This window comes from Camelus bactrianus, chromosome 7 (assembly GCF_048773025.1).
Source record: "Camelus bactrianus isolate YW-2024 breed Bactrian camel chromosome 7, ASM4877302v1, whole genome shotgun sequence".
Lineage (NCBI taxonomy): Eukaryota > Metazoa > Chordata > Mammalia > Artiodactyla > Camelidae > Camelus > Camelus bactrianus.
The window spans coordinates 20,606,191-20,625,665 of NC_133545.1; the positions used below are offsets into that span (position 1 = coordinate 20,606,191).

Consider the following 19,475-nt stretch of genomic DNA (forward strand, 5'->3'; position numbering starts at 1 on the left):
TCCATTTTAAGAATATTTTATTTATCGTTTGAGATTACATATTAATTAATTATTGCTGATCTAATCCAATCACTTAGACATAAAGATTTCCAAGAGCCTCTCAGAAATGGCAATCCTTAGAGGTTTTATTTCCTTTTAGTAAGATGACAATGAGAACTAGATGATTATTTATATATATATATAGTATGTACGTACGTATATAGAGTTTAGAACTTGTCCACATATAATTTGCTGGTGTTGCCTAGTTTCTTTCCATAATTTTCCTTTATTAAAAAAGCTTAATGCAACAATGCATTTTGATTTCTCTTTTAAAACCAGGACAAAGTTAATTTTGAGAAAACCACAGGAGCAGCGATTTCAGATCTGTTCAGAGAAAAGCCAAGCAGCAAAAAAGCTTTGCAAGAGTATGTGGCCATGGGGAGCCGTGCTCATATGGGAAGGGAAGACAAGGAGGTAGGAGGGCAGAGGGAAGGTAGACCAGATATCTTTATATATTTATTTTTTTTTTTTTAGTGAGAAAAAGAAAATTGAATATTTCCTTTAAGAAGGCAAAAAAGACCTTGAAAACTAGCACAAATTCATTGTAGAGAAAATGGTAAGAATCCCTACAGGCCAGGGCCACATATAAAAAGTCTTTCCCATGCTTCCAGATACCTAGGATGCGTCTAAGGTGAGAGCTTGAGGGAAGATGACATCTTTGTTCTGATTACAAGGGCAGAGAGAATAATGACCAAATTCCAACACCAAGGTAGAACCCAAATACTCAGGAGGCCTGGACCTCCTTTTCCTTAATGGTTGGTGACTCAGGATCCCCTGAAATTCAGAGGCAAATACCTCACCATGGGTAGCAACACTGGCAACCTAACCTAGAAGCCCAGTGTGGCTCCTTGTTCATTTGGAATGGGTCTCTTCACTACTGCAAGGCAGAGCTTGCTCTGTCAGGACCAGCAGAGTGAGCACCACAGGCAGCCAGGCTTTGCTGAGAAACAGCAGGCTGTGATATTTGGCCTAAAACATAATAGGCTGGAGTCCAGATATCTGCCTAATGGATTCTACTCTGGATGTAAGATGAGCTACAAATCTCATTTTCTGAATCTTCTGCTAAAGGGATTCAGTTAATACAAAAATCAGAACTGGGAAGGCAAAAGGAAGAACTCAATAGCCCTGGTGGAATTTTCAGCCTTTATGATCTTCTTTATGAAAGAATACAGCCATGTATGTGGCAATTTTCTAGTACTCGCTAAGACATAGGTCTCTGATGAACCAGATTCTATGGGCTGAGCCAGTATGCTATTTAATGAGGCAAAGAGCCATTTACCTAAGGCCCACCTCCCTACCTCCAAAAGGAAGGTCACTTCCAGACTAGCTCAGGATATATGTGAAGACCAGGGGAAGCTGGAGAAGGTGGAAACTGAGGAGCAGAAGGTTATAGTGATCCTGGGTGGTTTGGTGTTTCCTTGAGTCACCCTGGTCTTGAGACTTTGAAGCAAACCATGATAGAAAAAAATGGAAAAACAAGCAAAACTTCAAGTATTAAATAGGGATGGCAGGGGAAAAAAGGGCTCATTTCATCCAAGATTCCTAGGGCCACTCCAGACTTAACTCCTAGAACCAATCTGGTCCCAATGGAACCCTTAAGACCAATAGGTCAGTCTCCAAAAGGAATCCAATTCTTAGGTGGGATACAAAATTTCAGGCTGCTCACATTATAAATTTTTTGTAATGGTGGAGTTGTTCAAAAAACTACCTCTCTGAAATACAGAATCTTAAGATGGAAGAGGCCAGAACATAAAAAGATATGCCTGCAGAGAAGAAAGACGACAGACCAAATTGCAGAGACATTAGATTTCAGTTTCATCAATGGCAATGACCAAAGGGATGAATGTCCGATGAGGTTCAAACTAGTCAAACTAGCTTTGATTATCTGGATTCAGTTGACAGTGTCATCTCTGTATAGCCTACTCAGTTAAGCTGCAAAGCCCTTCCCAGGGGACAAATAAATACATTCTGCTTCTTTAGGGTATTGAGCTGTGGGCCTGAAAGACCTGTCCCATTTCCAAAGTCCTGCACTCCCAAATCCCTTGAAAGGTAAGCCTTTTCCTGCTCAGTTTCAGAAAGTTTTAGGCAATAGGAGGAAGTTTCAGGAAGCAGTGTTTCACAACAAGCCTCCTTTTATGAGACAGTGCCAATCTGGAGGGAGCTTCCCGGGAAACTATCCAGTTAAATGACAAGGAAGTAAAATTACAGGCTCCCGTGGGGCTGGCCCCCACTTCCTGAGCAGAGGTTAGCTGGGTTATGAAGACAGCAAAACAAATGTCTGACAAACATCAGAGCTGCTGAGGAAATAATAGGGGCACATTCCTCTTGGAACCTGAAAGTGTTAAAATGGACATAAATATTCAAGAAGAAAGGAGTCCCGGGTAAGGAAGGAGACCCACAGCAAGTACAGGCAGAGCTGAGTTTTTGGTGTAGCTGCCAAAGCCACAACACTCCTTCCTTCCCAGCCATTGTATAAAGAAGGCAGTGATAGTGATGGTCAAGGCTGGGAACCCAGGCCAAATGAATTCAGTGGTTTCCAAAAGGCCTCACCTAGGGAAGGGCCAAAGCTGAGAAAGGCAGCTGTTAAAAACTTATTCCAGAAAACCCCCAGAGAACAAGGAATCTGGAATCCATGGACTAACTCCTGAGCCTGGACGAGAGAATACTGACCAATGCTGAGGACTCAGAGTCAATGGGGAATCATTCGAAAGACGCACTGGGAGCAGCTACCCCATTTCTTTCCTTTCTCAGCCTGTCCTCTGTGGCTCTTACAGCCCTTGGGGCAGCAACCACACTCTAGGCCAAGGCGACAGGCACAGGATTCTGGATTTTAATAAATAAATAATCTAACATACAGGATGAGCACGGCGGGCAGCTGATTGGAGAAGCAGCTTGCTGGGTTCTTTCCTGTATAGGAGTGGAGAAAAGACTTGGAGTTCTATTCCTTAAAACTTCTTCTGGCTTGAGTTACAGGAACTTAATACCTGTAGGGAAAAATAAAGATGAGACTGGATGTTATCAGCTTGTGGGGATGCTGGGACATGAAGAACCTGCCTAAAGGTGTAACGGGGAGGCAGGGACTTTTCTGCAGTGTATGGTGAGAGGAGCTAAATGGACTTTTTCACATCAATGAAAAAGGCCAGGATTTCTCCATATAGAGATGAATATTATATCAAGAAGATGAAATGGCAAATTCAGGAAAAGGAACACTATTTAATGTCTGGAGAAGACCTCAAAGAGTCCTTTACAGGGGGCAGTGATGGGGAGTGGGTTTATTTTTCTGAGTTCATGTAAATATGGTAATGGCTGCAAAGACCAATTCCAGTGCAGGAAGCTCTTCACTACCCAGGCTTCCCAGTTTTCTGGGGAGCCCAAGGCACCTGTAGTAATTGGGCTTGAAGGGCCCATTCTTGTTGAGTCCCAGATACTTGGCCTGTTCATCTGTCAGCTCGGTCAGGTGGGCATCAAAGGTGGGCAGGTGTAGGCTGGCCACATACTCATCTGGAATAGACCACAAAAGACCTGGAATAAGCATTCAAGCCTCTTGTCTAGCAATCCTCTTCAGCCTTAAAAAGTTGGAAAGCGCCTTCTAATTCTTGGAGCTAAATGAAAAAATGTTCAACTTTTGCTTACTGGATCTCAATTCTAAGAATGGTTGCTTGAGCCTAAGCTCAGTGCTTTTCAAAGTCCTAACATTTCTTCCTTACAAGCTGTTTCAGCCCTGAACCTTTCCTTCTCCCCAGAAAAGTGAGGGAGATGTGAAAGAAACAATAGGCCTTAGAGTCTAAAATAAAGGATGGGAGAGTAGGGGGGGTCTAAAAAGCGAGAAGCTCCAACTGTAGTTCTACCTTGAACCCTATACTTTGGGTCACTCAGAAACAGACACCTGGGGGGAGGATATAGCTCAAGTACTAGAGCACATGCTTAGCATGCACAAGGTCTTGGGTTCAATCTCCAGTACTTCCTCTAAAAATAAATAAATAAACCTAATTACCTCCTTCCTCAAAAAAATAAATAAATAAGAAAACTCATTAACAGCTTTATAAAAAGAAAGAAAGAAAGAAAGAAAGAAACACTAACACCTGCGGAAATCTGAAAGGAGTGACTAAGGACACGACACTGTTTGCTTTGCTTTCACCACTCTTAGCTCTTATGGGTTTCTATTTACCTTCTCTTACCTGAATACATATTATTCAGAATTTTTGTGTCATTTCCTATGTATTTGTCTGGTCTCTCTAACTTAATTATACATTCAGTCAGAATATGGACTGTTCTATTTTTTAAAATATCTTTCCAAAGTGCCTTTTAAAGGGAGAATATGTTGCCAACTTCTAACAGTTGCTATGCCTTTAATGCTAAAGCAAAACAAAACTAGAAGCTGATTTATGCCCTGATCTTTGGCTCAGGAGTTTATAAACACACTGTTATCAGTTCAGGTGCTTGAGGCAAGCTCCTTAAAAATTTAAGACAATTTAATATTTCTCTTATACAAAACAGCCACACAACTACACTCTTAACAGCAGCTATTCAGAGTCTTTCCTTTGGCCTGAAACAACAGGGTCAGTGTTAGAAGGCGTAGAATGAAAGTCTTCTTGGTCTGAGAACAGTTTGGTAGAGGCTATCTGGCAGCCTAGAGCTGGAACCAGTCAGATGTCACAAGGTAGGAGACGATTTTCTCTCTTGTGGGGAGGATATTTTTTTTTTTCCTTTGAGATTCTTTTCTTGTATAATAGACACTTTGGGAAAATCCTTAAAATTCACAGGCAGGTAAACTAAATCACAGCACAGTGTTGTGACTTGCTTAGGGTAACCCGTTTGAAAAATGTGACAAATCAACTGGGGCTGGAATCTAGGAATTCTAGCTCCTACTTTATAAGATGAAGATACCTTTTTTCTATCTCTAAGAAATATAATGCCCCCAAACTTCATTTAGCCCCTGACTCTGAACTTCTTGGTAAGGATGGGGATAGAATAGCTCAAGCTTACCCATTTTCTTGGGCAACAGGTAGACATCCTGCTTATAGCGGCCCTCAGGAGCATTGTAGAGCTCTATCAAGGCAAGAGCCTAGAAAAGCAGAGAGACGGATGCTGACATGCCATTCACAGCAACCCACCTCTTACCAAATGAAACCCTGATGGGCTAATGACCCTCTCCAGCCCACTGCTTCCCCACTGTGGGGGCCTTACCTGAGTAGTGGCGGTGATGGAGAGCACAAAGGTAGGCACTGTGGAGCAGCTGAGGTTCAGCAGACGGCCCTAGAGGGCAAGGCGTGACACACAAATGGGTTGGTTAGATGAAGTCTTTGGCTTTGAGAAGTGAGGGAAGAACACCACTGCCATTTTCTAAATACTTCCCAACTACTATGCTGGACAAAAATCAGGTATTCAACCAATGGAAATGAATCAATTGACATTTAAGCGAAATGTTAACAAAATTCTGGAAAATCTGATGAAGGTAATAAGTTAAAAGATTTCTGGGACTATTTCAGGGGGTATATCTTCTGTATGTTTTGAAGGAGGTGAGTTCTGTATGTGCCTTGCAGGACTGTAATTCAAAAATAGGAATCTTTGGCTACAGAAAAGTTTTTTTCTTTTTAATGAAATGATAGGAAGTAACTTTTTTTTGCTAACATTAAAATTATAACTTTTTGAAAGATATCAGATGAAGTAAAATCTGATAGTTCTAAATTAAAAAAAAAAGAGAGAGAAAAAGAAAGAACTAGAAATGGTCACATGACCCTGAGGCTTATGCCAAGGAAGGGTGTATTTCTCTTGAATTTTCTATTTTCTACAACAGAATATCTTCCTTCTGATGCATTGCTATTCCTTTGAAAAGCTGTCCTAAACAATGATCTGGTCAAATCCAAGGACAATCTCTCCAGGTTGTGATGGAGATATATTTTGATTTAGGAAGCTGTAAGGATTTCTGTGCCTCTTCCTCAATTTGGTTCTCCTGAATCCAGGACAGCTATGTATTTCGAGTGGGTGACTCAGAGAGTTAGAAGGACTAGAAACTTCTTCCAATGCCATCCTTTCCTACTTTATTTCCGAGGAAGCTTGATTACCTTTTTTGCTCAACATAGTAGCCAAAAACAAAACTAACTGTGTTAGTTGCTTTTGTCACCAAAATTGCTAGACAGGGACCTCTCAGGGCAACTAGCAATAAGTCATCAGACAGTGGGCTGACATTAAAGCAATTAATGAATATTTATCAACCTGCCCATTCCCTCCCTGTACATCCTTCTTTACAGATGCCCTGAAGTCTTTGAGAAGGTGAGATAAGGTGAGGAAAGGTGAAGAGAACAGGAAAAATACTCAAACATAAATTTAAGCATCCCTAGATGAAGACAGTATATGCTTTACATTTTCATATTCAGTTTCTTTAATTGAAAAAAACAATGAAAATCAAAACTCAAGGAAAGTATTACTATCCTCCTTGTTATCTTGGTATCTTTCCCTGAAGAAGAGAAAGTATCAAGGTAAAAACAGAGGGCAGTGTTAGAGCTGTCAGGAATCTAGGACAGGGAAGAGACACTGTCAAGAAAGGAAAAGTGGCTAAATATTGACATGGAAGTCTAAGTGGAAAGAAAGTCAAGAGTAAGGCTGAGCTAGAAGAAGCTGAGAGGGAAGTATCAGCCACACAACCGATATATAGCTGGGTATCTACTATACTTCTGGCTCAGCTTAGGGGAATGGACACTCAAAAACAGGGGATCTATTAGCAAAGACATGACCTTCCCAGAGTTTGCTTAAGATTGTCTGAGTCACAGTCAGGAATATCTACTTTGTGCTTACTGATTAAACCATCCCACAAATGACATTATCTCTTTGTAAGCATCACTCAAAGTGGCATTGGTTCTATCTGTTAATTCTTTCCACAGTAATAGTCATTATCTGACTCAACCTGCAGAGTGACATAGAGAGACAGGATAATTGGTGAAAAGTGGGGAACCAAAATAGTTTCTTAATTGCTGAATGAAAAGACCTTTCATAGTTAGATGTAAAATCTATTGGTAAAGTAGTTAAGCTTGTGCTTAAGAGATGCAGAAAGGATGGGAGAACATGAGGAGGAGGGGACCTGGGTACTGCAGTCTCTCCGGTCAGGGGTGAATCTCTCTTACCAGCCTCAGGTCTTACCTCTGCCAGCAATACTATCCTCTTGCCATCAGGCCATATTACATGGTCAACTTGGGATCTCACTCGCTCCCAGGTCAGTTCTGGTGTCCGCAGACTCGCCTGGAACACAGACAGCAAGGATACCATCAGCCATGCCAAGCCCCTTTCTGGATCGAAAGATGCTGAAGGGAGCCATTTCAAATAGCAAGTCGAAAAGAGCAACCAACATGCCAGATGGAGAATACCTGTCCTGGGTTGGTTAGGACTGTTCCATTTCAGGGAATTTAATCTTAGGCCCAGCCAGGGAGGGATCACTCAGGATGTCATTCCACAACATATACTGTACGCCCACTGACTGCTGAGCACAGTAAAAGGTGCTATGGGAAATACAAAAGAAACCAAAGACATGGTTTCTGCCTTCAAAAACCTTGTACTGTAGTTGGGGACACAAAACAATACATATGTGAGGGGATAAAAGCCTTTAATACTTACAAAGCAACATGCAAACAAGTGCAGATTAATACAGTGCAAACTGAATACATAAGTGCTGAAGGGACACAGAGAAAAGGAGTGTCAGAGCTGAGTGAGATTAGTTAGAGAAGGCTGTATGTCCTACAGGTAGCATGCCGGGGCCCAAGGTTCTGCCCTCATGTCCCAGTGTCCCAGGTTCCACCTTCTCAATGATGGTGGTTCACCCTAAAGATCAGAAGCTTTGTGACCTAAGTGCAAACGTGAGGTAGCCTTTAAAGAAATGCTTAATGGTGGAGTAAAGCTCCTGGTGGCTCACCCTCCATCCATTTCTGTATATTGTATATTCCGAGAACAAGAGAAGAAATGTTAAGTTTATCAGCAGCAGCAATCAAACAACAGTCACAGGGTTTAGACTTAAGATAATAACTTTCTTCTTCCAAGAGGCAATGCCTAAATTAGAAAAGGAGTCTGTACTCTGACTACCCACTGGCTCAAGTTGGTAAAACTGAGAAGTCCTGCCAAATAGTAGTTTGCAGATAAATAAAGAGAAACACTTTAGTTATATAATAATCACTTACTGAGTACACATTATATTCTAGGCATTGTAGCAAACGCACTATTATAGATAAGACTGTGGACTCCTCCCCTGGACTGTGAGCTATTTACGGACAGGGACTGTATCCTCCCAATCTAGTGGGAAAGACAGGCATATAATTATATTTCATTATATTCAGAACTTTATTAGTGGTCTGGACCACTTCTTTATTAGGTAGATGAGAAATATAAAATCTCTTGAGATGTCAAGTTTCATAAATTGATTCAACTTTTCTAAAGGGCAACTGGGCTAACAAAATTTTATATACACCTAATCTTTAACTAAACAAATTCACTTTTAAGGCTCTATCCTATGGAAGTAGTTGCTTAAGTTCAGAAATGTAAGTGCCCAAGAATATTCAACCCAGTATTATTTGTAATAGCAAAAATGTAAGTCAACAAGGAAATGTCTAGGTAAATCAGGATAATTCCATACAACAGAATAGCATGCAATTCTTAACAAATAAAGAAGTAGATCTGTATGTGTTAACATGAAGACCATACGTTGTTAGGTGAAAAAAATCAAGTTGCAGAAATAACATACTATAATCTCAATTTCGTGAATTTTTAATTTCTTACTTTAAACATATTTATAGTTTGAACTGTAAACTAAGCAAGTATTACTTTAAAATTAGAATTTAAAAAAGAAATTTTACAAATAAACACTGTAAATAAAGTTTAAAAGAATTTTAGCAAACAGACCATTTTGGGAAGTTAAGGACATACAAAGTAAATTATTCAGCCTTTAGAAATATCATGAAGGACCATAACCATGTAGAGCCAAGAGACACTTCTTGGTGACACTGACAATTTTTTATTGAGATGATGGGACTTTAAAGGATTTCAAGTTCTTAGTGTTTCACATTCCTAATCTTCCATTGGACAAGCAATCTTGGTGACTGGGAGTAAAGAGATGGCACAATGATTAACAAAATCTCCCGTCTTAGGAAGGATTTCCTGGGAAAAAAAGATACGGTGGAATCAAGGAAAGGGCACTTCCTATGAACATTATAAAATAATCAATGCTTAGTAGAGGTGGTTTACTAGAGCACTGGGATGGCTATGATGCAAGCAAAAGACCTGAGGGTTTAAAATGGGGTTTGAAGAGAAACTTGGTTATCTCTAGCACTGCCCAAGCAGCCCCAATAACCTATTAAAGTCTACTTGGCAGTTACACTCCTTGAGAGAAGGGTTTTCGTTGGCTAGCACAGTTTTACAGGAATTTCTCTTAAAGACATCCAATTGTCTTTTCTGTGGATTTACAATCACTAAGCAATCTACCAGGAAACAGGTTCCCTAAGCCCACTCCTTTCCCCAACTAGGTGTACCTCCCACTGTGGTTCTGGTCCTGCGAAGCACAGAGTCAGCAGCAAGTCTCAGGTTGTAATTCTTCAGCTGGCAAAAACTTTTAAAGCATGTGCACATAATGGTTTAACTACTTGAGCCGTGAAGCTGACAATCATACAGGCTGTCTGTGTGATACATATGGGTAAGCAGGTCTCTTTTCAAGAGAAAGGAAGTATGTGAAAGGCTTGCCAAAAGGCAGCTAAGAGCACAATTCCTATTGCAGGTTCCGTAAGTATTCATGGTATCATTTCTCAGAAAAAAATACATAAATGACTGATGTTTTCCATGAGCTATTCCTTCCTAAAAATGCTGCAGTCAGTATCTCAAGGTTAGGTAAACTATATATTTCAAACAAAAAAGACCCTAAAATTTTTGATTACTAAAAATATCTGGATAAAAATTTACCAGATCATTCTCCTTTGCAGTTGGGCTGAGTTAACTTACAATGACTCTCCTCTCTTTTTATCACACTCTGCATCCAATTTATTTAGCAAATCCCACTGGTCCTACCTTCACTTCTTGTCACCTCCACTGTTTACCCAGCTAATCCACGCTACCATTTTCTGTTGCTGGAAATACTGAAAGAGCTTCCTATCGTCCCTATGACCACTCAAGCTCCAGGAGTGTTTTCTTCATACAACAGCTGGGGTAATTTTTAAAAACATAAGTCAGGTTTTGTCAGTCACCTGCTCAAAACATTCCAATGGCATCATTTGTACCCAGAATAAAATCTAAAGTCCATAGCATGGTGTATAAAGTCACCTGCTACCTCCTTGCTGCCTCTTATTCTCAGTGGCATCTTTTCTGTTCCTCAAACACATCAAGGACATTTCTACCTCATGGTCTTTAACTAACCATTCTCTCTGAATAGAATGCTCAGATGGCTTGCTCCTTCAATTCATTCAAGTTTTGTTTTTTTTTTTTAAACAGACAAGCACAGAGTCACTATTGTGGTTAGAAGTTGGCAGCATGGGAAAGGGGAGGAACAGATGGGGAATTGAGGCGTCGTTAAATACAGCCCCCCCCACAGCAGTGCCTGGGGGGGGACTTGGTCTGCTTCAACCCAAGAGGAATCAGGAGGTCAAAAGTGGTTTGGGAAGCCAGAACCATCAGGGATGGAGGGAGGAGGAGGAAGGTCCAGGGTGGGGTGGGGGGCTGTTTGGCAACTAGGGTGAAGGGCCTGCCCTCTCCCTGCTGGGATCCCCCCAGCCCTTCTGGTCTGGAAGGAAGCGAGCAGTCTGCAACCCCCATGGGCAGGTCTGGGGCTGCCAGATGCTTTAGGCAGGGGGCTGTAGAGGTTCACAAAGGCTTGCCCTCCAGGGAGATGATTGCGCTGCCCCCACCCCACTGGCTTCTCTGCCAGAATGCAGTGGTCCTTAAAAATATGAAATGGTTCAGGAGTTTATGTGTCATCCTTGCACAGGGGCTATGCTAATCTCAGTATCCTTCCAATTTTAGCATACGTGCTGCTGAAGCAAGCACTCATTCAGGTTTTTGTTCAAATGTTCCCTCCTCAAAGATACCTTCTTTGATTACTCTAACTAGATAGGTTCCTCAATGTCCTCACCCTTCTGCTATTCTTCAGTATTAGGCACTAACTGACGATAACTGTCTACTTAGTAACTGTTTCCCACACTAGAATGTAAGCAAGAAAGTAGGCATATTGTTCACTGCTATTTCTTCAGCCAATTAGTACTTCGCACAGAGCAGAGCAAGTACTCAATACAAATTTGCTAAGTAGTGAATGATCATTCTGCATTCAATGATTAGTTGAGCCTGCTCTTTCCTTAAATTTCATTTTACATGCCCTGTGACACTACCATCCAAGGTTGAGTAATTTAACATTTTCAAAGCCATTCTGAACATGTCCCTTTCTGGACCATTTAGTTTAGTCATTTTCTGCTAAGAAGAGCACAGACAGTTGAAAGATGGCTCTTGGCTAGTGTCAGTGGCAGATACTAGCGCTACTAGCAACACCTGCAAAAGTAGGTCTAATCTCACCACAGAAACCAGGCTGATCCTTTTGAAACAAAAAATCATCCTTTTAAAACAGAAGTCAGAAATCCTATAATGGCTTACTATTCCTCTCCAGACACAATGAGGAGTTCTTACCGTGGCCCCCCATAAGATCTGGCTCATTACCTCTGACCTCATCTTCCACTCTTCCCTGCCCCATGCTCTTCCGTTCCAGCCACACTGGCCTCATTGCTGCTCCTCACACTAGGCACACTGGCACCTTAGGGCATTTGCTCTGGCTGCTGTTCCCTTGTCTTGAAATGTTCTTCATCTAAAAGTCAACATGGCTAATTCCTTCAGATTTGCTCAACCATCACCTTTTTTTTCTTTTTGGTTGGATTTTTATTTTATTTTATTTTAATAGAGGTGCCGGGGATTGAACCCCAGATCTTGTGCATGCTAAGCATGCGCTCTATCACTGAGCTATACCCTCTACCCCAACCATCACCTTCTTAATGAGGCTTATACCTTGATCCCTCTCTTTAAAATGATAACCCAGCACTCTTAATCCTCATTACCATGCTCTACTTTTTCTTTTATCCATGGTGTTTTCGTCTTCTAACACACTATAAATTCTACTTATTATATTTATTATCCTTCTTCTCAGTAAAATATAAACTCCATAGGGGCAGGAATCTTTTCCTATTTTGTACACTGATCCTAAGCATGCAGAATAGCACCTGGCATATAGCAATCACACAATACATATTTGTGATGGGAGGTAAAGAGGCTCTTGGCTTTTATCCTGAGAGATTACTTATGTCTGGGCTGCCTTTGGAGGAAAGATTACCATCACAATTTGAAGTTAATCTAAAAAAGCATGAGGAGATAATAGTATAACACATAGGAAAACAAGAACAAAAAAACTGGACTGGAAGTCAAAAAACATGGATTTTGTGCATCAATTTCATTTTGGAATCAATGGCTATGACTGAACAATGCACTTAAGCTTTAGAGTTTCCCAAATGAAAATCAGGAATAAAAATAATGCCTCGTGGGATGGTCAAGAGGTTGAAATGAGATAAAGTAAAGGTATAAAAATTACACGATTGCATTTGAAATTATTTTTATTTTAGAGCTTCTTGAGGGTTTAGAAGAGAAAATTTCTTCCCCTTTCCCTTATACAGAAGATTTCTCTTTAGGGCTCAGAGCATGACTACTTCCCTTTAAGGCTTTTCCATTTGGGGGCTCTATAAGTGGACTAATCCAGAAAATGACAATCATGGGCTAGATAGTTTTAGAAATATTAATATCTTTGACCATTTAATAAAGGGGCAGTATGGTACATAAGTGGAACTTAAAAAACAAAGACAAACAACCCCCCCAAAATCAAAAAAGAAAACTAAATTAATTATTCTTTATAAGCAAAATATCACAGTAAAGACAGAGTAATGGAGCCATGCCACTCAAAAACCTCAAGGGTAGCAATAGGCTCTGGTAGGTTGTTTTCCCAGCTATTTTTAATAACAGAAGAATAGAGCACAGAGTTAAAAAGAGAAACCATTTAAAATAAACACCCAACAGGTTCTCAGTATATCAACCGATCCTTACCTGGCCATGCTGAAGCTCAATCAGAGCAGCCCTCAGTGGAGATGAAAGCATGCTTTGCTTGAGCCATTTACCCAGAGAGAAATACAGTTGTGCCAGAAAAATGCCAGAAAAATTTAAAACCAGAGTGAAAGTCACACTGAGACATATTTGGTAAGTCTGAAAAGAAATAAATAACACTTCTATTAACTATTACTTGGGCAACTTAGTAGGACCGAGTGTTATGTTGGATTGGAAAATTTTACGGTGGATATAATAAAATTAGAGAACCAAAGTGACAGATTTTCCAAGTTTGAGGAACTCATGCTACTGAATCACTTGTCACACCTATGGATGCAATTACTATAGTTTGGTACATATGTTAAGGGGGGACCTAGCCCCATGAAAGAGGGAGAGAAAAGGGAAACCACCATATTTGACAGTCAGTCCTAAGCAGTGTTCTCATCCCAGCCCATAGATTTTCCTCCCTTGACTTGTTTCCTTGGACCAACCTACTTATTTCATCTTTATGGTAAAGTCAAATATTCCACAAATACTGACTAGCAATACTGACTCACATTTGTTGCTTCCTTTTTGTAGTTTTGAGTCTACCCAGCTCTTAATCCTATATATAAAGATAAAATGGCTTAGAGTATAAGTAGGTATCAAGCTTAGGTGGAAAACAAGAATCATTTGAAATGATTAAGTTGAGATGAAGAAGTTTTACCGATTCCATAAGCACAGGCCATAAGGCTTGTAAGTGAACAGCTCTGCCAGGACAGTCATGTTTAGGATGACTGGTGACCCTGCAATTTCTTCTTCTGGCTTATGTTTCTTGGGAAGGAGAGAAAAAAAAAAAGCCCCCAATGATGAGCCACTAGTTGATCTTACCACATCAATCTCCGTGTTAGAATGTCCCATGTTACAAACGATGCAGCTATTCTTCATACGGTCCAAGTGCTCTCTGGTTACCACATTCTTGTTACCTTAAAAACAGAAGAGATACCCTCATGAAAAAGAATGAAGTTGGACCTCTACCTCACACCATATGTAAATTTAACTTAAAATGGATCAGAGACCTAAATGTAAGAGCTAAAACTATAAAAGTTTAGCTGAGCATACGAATAAATCTTTGTGACCTGAGTTGAGCAGTGGTTTTTTAGGTATAATACCTAAAACACAAGGAACCAAAGAAAAAACAAAATAAACTGGACTACACTGAAATTGAAAAACTTTTGTGCTGCAAATGATACCACCAAGAAAGTGAAAAGACAACCTACAGAATGGGACAAAATATTTGCAAATGATATATCTGATATATGGAATATTATAAAATGGAATACTATTCAGCAATAAAAAGAATGAAACACTGATACATGCTATAACATGCATGAACCCTGAAAATATTATGCTAGGTAAAAAAAGCCAGTCACAAAAGACCACGTGTTGTATGATTCTGTTTATATGAAATATCTAGAATAAGCAAATATACAGAGACAGAGAATTTAATGGTAGCCTAGGGCTGGGGAAAGATGGAGGGTAGACTGAGGAGTGACTGCTGATAGTATGCGGTTTCTTTTTGAAATGATGAAAATGTTCTGGAATTAGATAATGGGATGTTGTACAATTTTACTAAAAATCACTGAACTGTATACTTTAAAAGGGTGACTGATGATATCTGAATTACATCTCAGTAAAAAAAATTAGACTGTGGTGATGGTCGTATAACCCTTTGAATTTGCTAGAAAACGCTTTTTGTAATTGTACACTTAAAATGAGTGAAATGTGTGGTAAGTGAATTACATCTCAATAAAGCTATTAAAAAAAATTATCGAGTGATTGATGTGAAGCAAGAATAGTTTCTTATGATCCCTCTTTGTCCCCAACTCTTCCTGAGGCTACAAATAATATTTTTATTCTTAAACATTATGATTTTCTCCTCTAAAATAAAATTATAAAAGAAACCCAACATTCCAATGGTTTATGGTTCTAACATAAAGATAAAATAAGTATCTCAGTCCAAGGGAAGTAGCCATACCTGTATATTCCTCTCTAAAACTCAAAATCTACCTCTTCGGGAATTAACACAACTACCATTCCCATTTCTCTAACTAGAAAGAATTTTGCTCTAGCTTTGCTTTAATTATAGGGACTAGAGAGAAATATACATCACTTCTGGAAGTAAAATAAAAAACCATCAAATGTACAAATGTAAGAACTGGCTTTCCAAATAAAACTCATCTGTAGCCATCTCCCAGGTAGCTGAGGATGCACGGAGATATAGAACAGTTAAAAGGGCTGGAGAGAAACATTCCTGTAGAGATGGCCTAATGGTATACTTTTGGTCAGAGCTCTGAAAAGGCAGGAAGAGTGTGAAAGGTTGACTAGTTTTCTGGACGACTATCTCTGGCTTTTAAAGTTTGGTTTTGTTCAGAACATTTTCAGTCATTTTGCACTTGTTCTATGAAAGTGTTCCTAAGTGCCACACTACTTTATATGTCATAATCATACCTGTACAGGTAATAACAATATCCACTTGTCGGATGACCTCATTTAATTTCACCAGTCGAAATCCATCCATACTGTAGAAATAAAGTATGATCGATTAACCCAAATAGGCAGCTGGGGAGCCTTTTGCCACACAACCTCAAAAGCTATCACCCAAGTTCCTCTGGTACCTACATCACTTCTTGATATAGCTGGACTATTCTTAGCAGTGAAAAATTCAAACCGTTTCCTTAGCTCATACAGGTCAGAAATAAAAGTTTCTTTCGTATCACTGGAACCTAGTTCTTCCATGATAATAGGGAAGCAGGGTTAACCATGAGATTCTCCAATCAAGTTTCCAGAAAGTGCCATTTTACCTGAACTTACTGCCCCACTGAAACTGCTCTCCCCAAGATCATCAATGATCTCCTGAATGTCAAGAAAAATTCTTTTCTTAGATTCTAATATTACTTGATTTCCCCTGCTACATTAAACATTATTTGTCTTCTTAAAACTCTATACTCTTTGGAGACCATGACACTGTTTTCTCTTGGTTTCCCTACTTTTCTGATTGTTCTTTCTTGATCTCAGTCAACCTTTAAATGTTGGTACTCGGTAGGGTACTCTTTTCTCTACCCTTTCAGCACTTATCCATTCCCTTCCCTTGGCTACAAATGATGCCTCACAGGTGGCTGATTTGCACATCGATATCTTTAGCTTAGCTCTCTTCAAAGCTTCAGAGCCATGGATCAAATTATCCACTGGATAACTCCTCCTGGTGTCCCACAAGGACCTCAAACTTACTGTGTTTGAAAATAAACTCATTCTCTTCCCCACACCACCAACCTTATCTATCCCTTCTTCTATATTTTTTATCTTAATCAACAGCATTACTATTCACCCAACTGTACAAGCCAAATAAACTAGAATGTCCTAGCCTACTGCCTCTCCCTAATTAAAATTGTCACCAAATCTGGTTGATTCTTTTTCCTTAATACCTTAAAATTTCTTTGATCTGTCTCTTCTTCTTCATACATTCTGGCCTTATGTTTGGTCTTATTATTTCTTGCCTAGATTAGTACAGTAGCCCCTGGCCCAATTTCATCGCCTCTAGGTTTATGTCTCTCTAATTCATTTTGCAGAGTGATTTCCCTAAACACAATTTGGATCCTGTCACTCCCTTGCTTAAAATACTTCAGTGAGATTGACTGTTCTCAGGATAAGATTCAAATACTTATGTTAATATATGATTATACTGACATATGACCCCTACCTCAGGTGTTACCACTCCCCCAAATTTAACCTATAGGTCAGCTGCATTAAATAATTTCTTAAACATGAACATGATGTGCTCTCTCCTTTCTAGGTGATCTTGCACATGTTCCTGGTACCTGGAGCTTATTTCTAAACTAAGAAATCATTTACATGTCTCAAGACTCAACTCCATCGACACCTCTTTCTACCTTGCCCCCTCGCTCTTTAGTTAGATATTTCTCCTTTGTGCTCCTACAGAAGCATGTGACGTTCATCTCTATCACAGCACTTACTACACTGCACAGTGATTCTGTGTGCTTCTAAAAACAGGGACCTTGTCTCATTCACCTATACATCTTATTCATCCTCAGCACACGGCACAGAACCTAACACAGAATAAGTGATCAGTTCACATCTGTAAGATAGTTTGAATCAGTATCCTTATCAGTATTCAAGCAGGTTCACGTTTCTCTAAGTGAAAATGCTAGAATGGTGATAGTTCCCCTATTTTGTTGGAGCCCTGACTCAGACAAAGCCGACAACTGTTAGGGAAATCTGTGGGTTGATGGCGAGGGTGTGTGAGGAGTTGTAGGGCAGGAAAAACAGTTATGGCAAAATCTTTTATGCTATGACTCATCTATCCTGGGTACCCTCCTCTGGATGGTTAATGGTAAAGACTAGGGGTGTTATCCAGGCTACAGACACACGGACTTCGCAGTAGTCCTCAGGGGCAGTGCTATTTCCATCCTGCTGAAGATGGCAAAACAATTTTAACGATTTTACCACTTTTTGAGCACTTACTATGTGACAGCAGCTCTATCTGATGTCAGCCTATTTCTGTTTTTAACTATTGCTTTTCAAAGGGAGAGAACTGCATGTGGAGATGGTAAGGGGCTACTTGTTCTCTGGCTCCCTGTTACTATTTTCACAGGAGTTCTAAATGTTAGCTTCTCTGATAGTCTCGGCTCTTAGAGCAGAACTCCTTGATCTTTGAAAGACAGGTGCTTGCAGTTAACAGCAATCTCTGGGGATCTGGGCCCCTCTGAGATAAAATGCGGCATCAACCAGGCCAGTCTTTGGAGCTACAAGGTCACGTGTTAGATGGCAACGTAGAGGAAAAAGCAAGTCTCCTTTTGCATGCTTACCAGGCTTGAAGGGCACAGATAGGGTCAATCTCAGTCACATACACAATGGAGCCCATAGCTTTTAAGGCAGCGCAGCACCCCTTCCCCACCTGAAGAAGAGAGAAAGTACATATAATAAGGAAAGTCACGCAGAAAATAGTTTCTCAAAGCTTCTGGTAAAGCGTGCCCACCTTTCCGCCCCCAAAAGGAATTTTGCTGAATAGATTCATGCTTAGGGAAAAATAAGAAAAACAAATAAATGAATGCAGTTCATAAACAAACTCCTAAGCCCTGCTTAGCACATGCATGTGCATAAGAACACCCACACTCACGATTTATAATCAAAACACAAGCTAAAAGAACATCACAAACAGTGTACTGGAACAGTCAGAAAATCAACTTAAGAAAAAATAGCAAAAATATAAAGGGAAAAAAGAAAGACTGTATTTTAATCAGAGGGCCTCTGAAGTTCCTTTTTTCCATCTAAAGCAGTAAATGAATGTATTTTTATGTCCGTACAAGGGAAAAATTCTAGTATATTTCAACAAAATACATTTTAAACACATAATAATTGAAAGATTAAACCTTACCTCTCCATAGCCACAGACCACCACCTGCTTTCCACCAAACATCATGTCTGTTGTCCTTTTAAGTCTATGGGAAAAAACCAAAACACAAACAAAAAAAACCCCCCATTAAATCAGAAAAATCTCTTGTTTCTCCCTTGAGATTAGATTGAATCCCTTTGTTTTCATGGTTTTGTTTTTGGGGGGCTTTTTTTGGTTTGGGGTTTTCTCCCCCACCACCCCATGGTGAGAGCAAGCCTGGTTTCTATCCCAGAGAAACTAACAACTAGAAAGAAAGGTTCAATAAAATATGTATTTTCTTACTCCATGCTATCCAATCAATTCCATCTATATGAGGCTGTTTTTCTTTTTTTGCCCCCTTGTCTTGGGAGTGGTGCAGAAGGGAAGACACTTTAGACCACAAAGTAACTTTTAAACATAACAGCAATACATATTTATTATATAACATTTGGAATATATAATATTTATAAATAAAGATACAAAGAAGCAAAAAGACTGTAATTTTAATTTAAGGAGGTGACAAAGCTCTGGCTTAATGTAAACATTCTACCTTACTGAATTAGACACATAAAATATAACACAGATAAATGAGTCCTACATTTGTTAGTATCAGAATGGCCAATAAGTCCCACAGTAATTCACCAGGGAGGGTAACAGGCAACAAGGTGGAGAAGAGCCTTGAAACACACCAGCACTGACTACGTGAGGTAGTGAGTTTTCTGGGCCGAGTCCTCAGACATGTTCTACTTCTTTGTCTCTGATTCTCTATGAAGTTAGAATAAACGTCCTTACTGTTGTTTTCAGGGTCTCTTGGAAGAGGTTGTAGGAGCAGTTTCCCTTCAGGTTTTGTTGATCTCCCTTCTCTAAGGAAGCCTCAGGTAGGCAGAGGAAGTTTTTAATTAAAACCAGCCTA

General features: G+C 39.8%; 1 protein-coding gene and 1 non-coding gene across 10 annotated transcripts in view; both read right to left on the reverse strand.

Annotated features, from left to right (window-relative positions):
- The window catches only part of AHCYL2 (adenosylhomocysteinase like 2), a 143,541-nt gene continuing 124,066 nt past the window's right edge, over positions 1–19,475 (reverse strand). For 8 of the 9 annotated variants that reach the window (XM_074367078.1, XM_074367079.1, XM_074367082.1 and 5 more), the window contains exons 9-17: positions 18,566–18,629; positions 17,997–18,085; positions 15,622–15,692; positions 14,002–14,096; positions 7,177–7,275; positions 5,227–5,295; positions 5,026–5,104; positions 3,420–3,540; positions 1–3,023 (exon numbers count right to left, since the gene is read on the reverse strand). In XM_074367078.1, the coding sequence (XP_074223179.1) occupies positions 3,017–3,023; positions 3,420–3,540; positions 5,026–5,104; positions 5,227–5,295; positions 7,177–7,275; positions 14,002–14,096; positions 15,622–15,692; positions 17,997–18,085; positions 18,566–18,629 (694 nt within the window). In that variant the 3' untranslated portion in view covers positions 1–3,016. Of the gene's footprint in view, positions 3,024–3,419; positions 3,541–5,025; positions 5,105–5,226; positions 5,296–7,176; positions 7,276–7,400; positions 13,291–14,001; positions 14,097–15,621; positions 15,693–17,996; positions 18,086–18,565; positions 18,630–19,475 lie in introns of those variants that run through there. The other variant, XR_012508096.1, reaches the window with a different exon arrangement.
- On the reverse strand, positions 10,946–11,049 carry LOC123614719 (U6 spliceosomal RNA). The gene has a single exon (XR_006722202.1). It is a non-coding gene; the product is annotated as a U6 spliceosomal RNA (small nuclear RNA).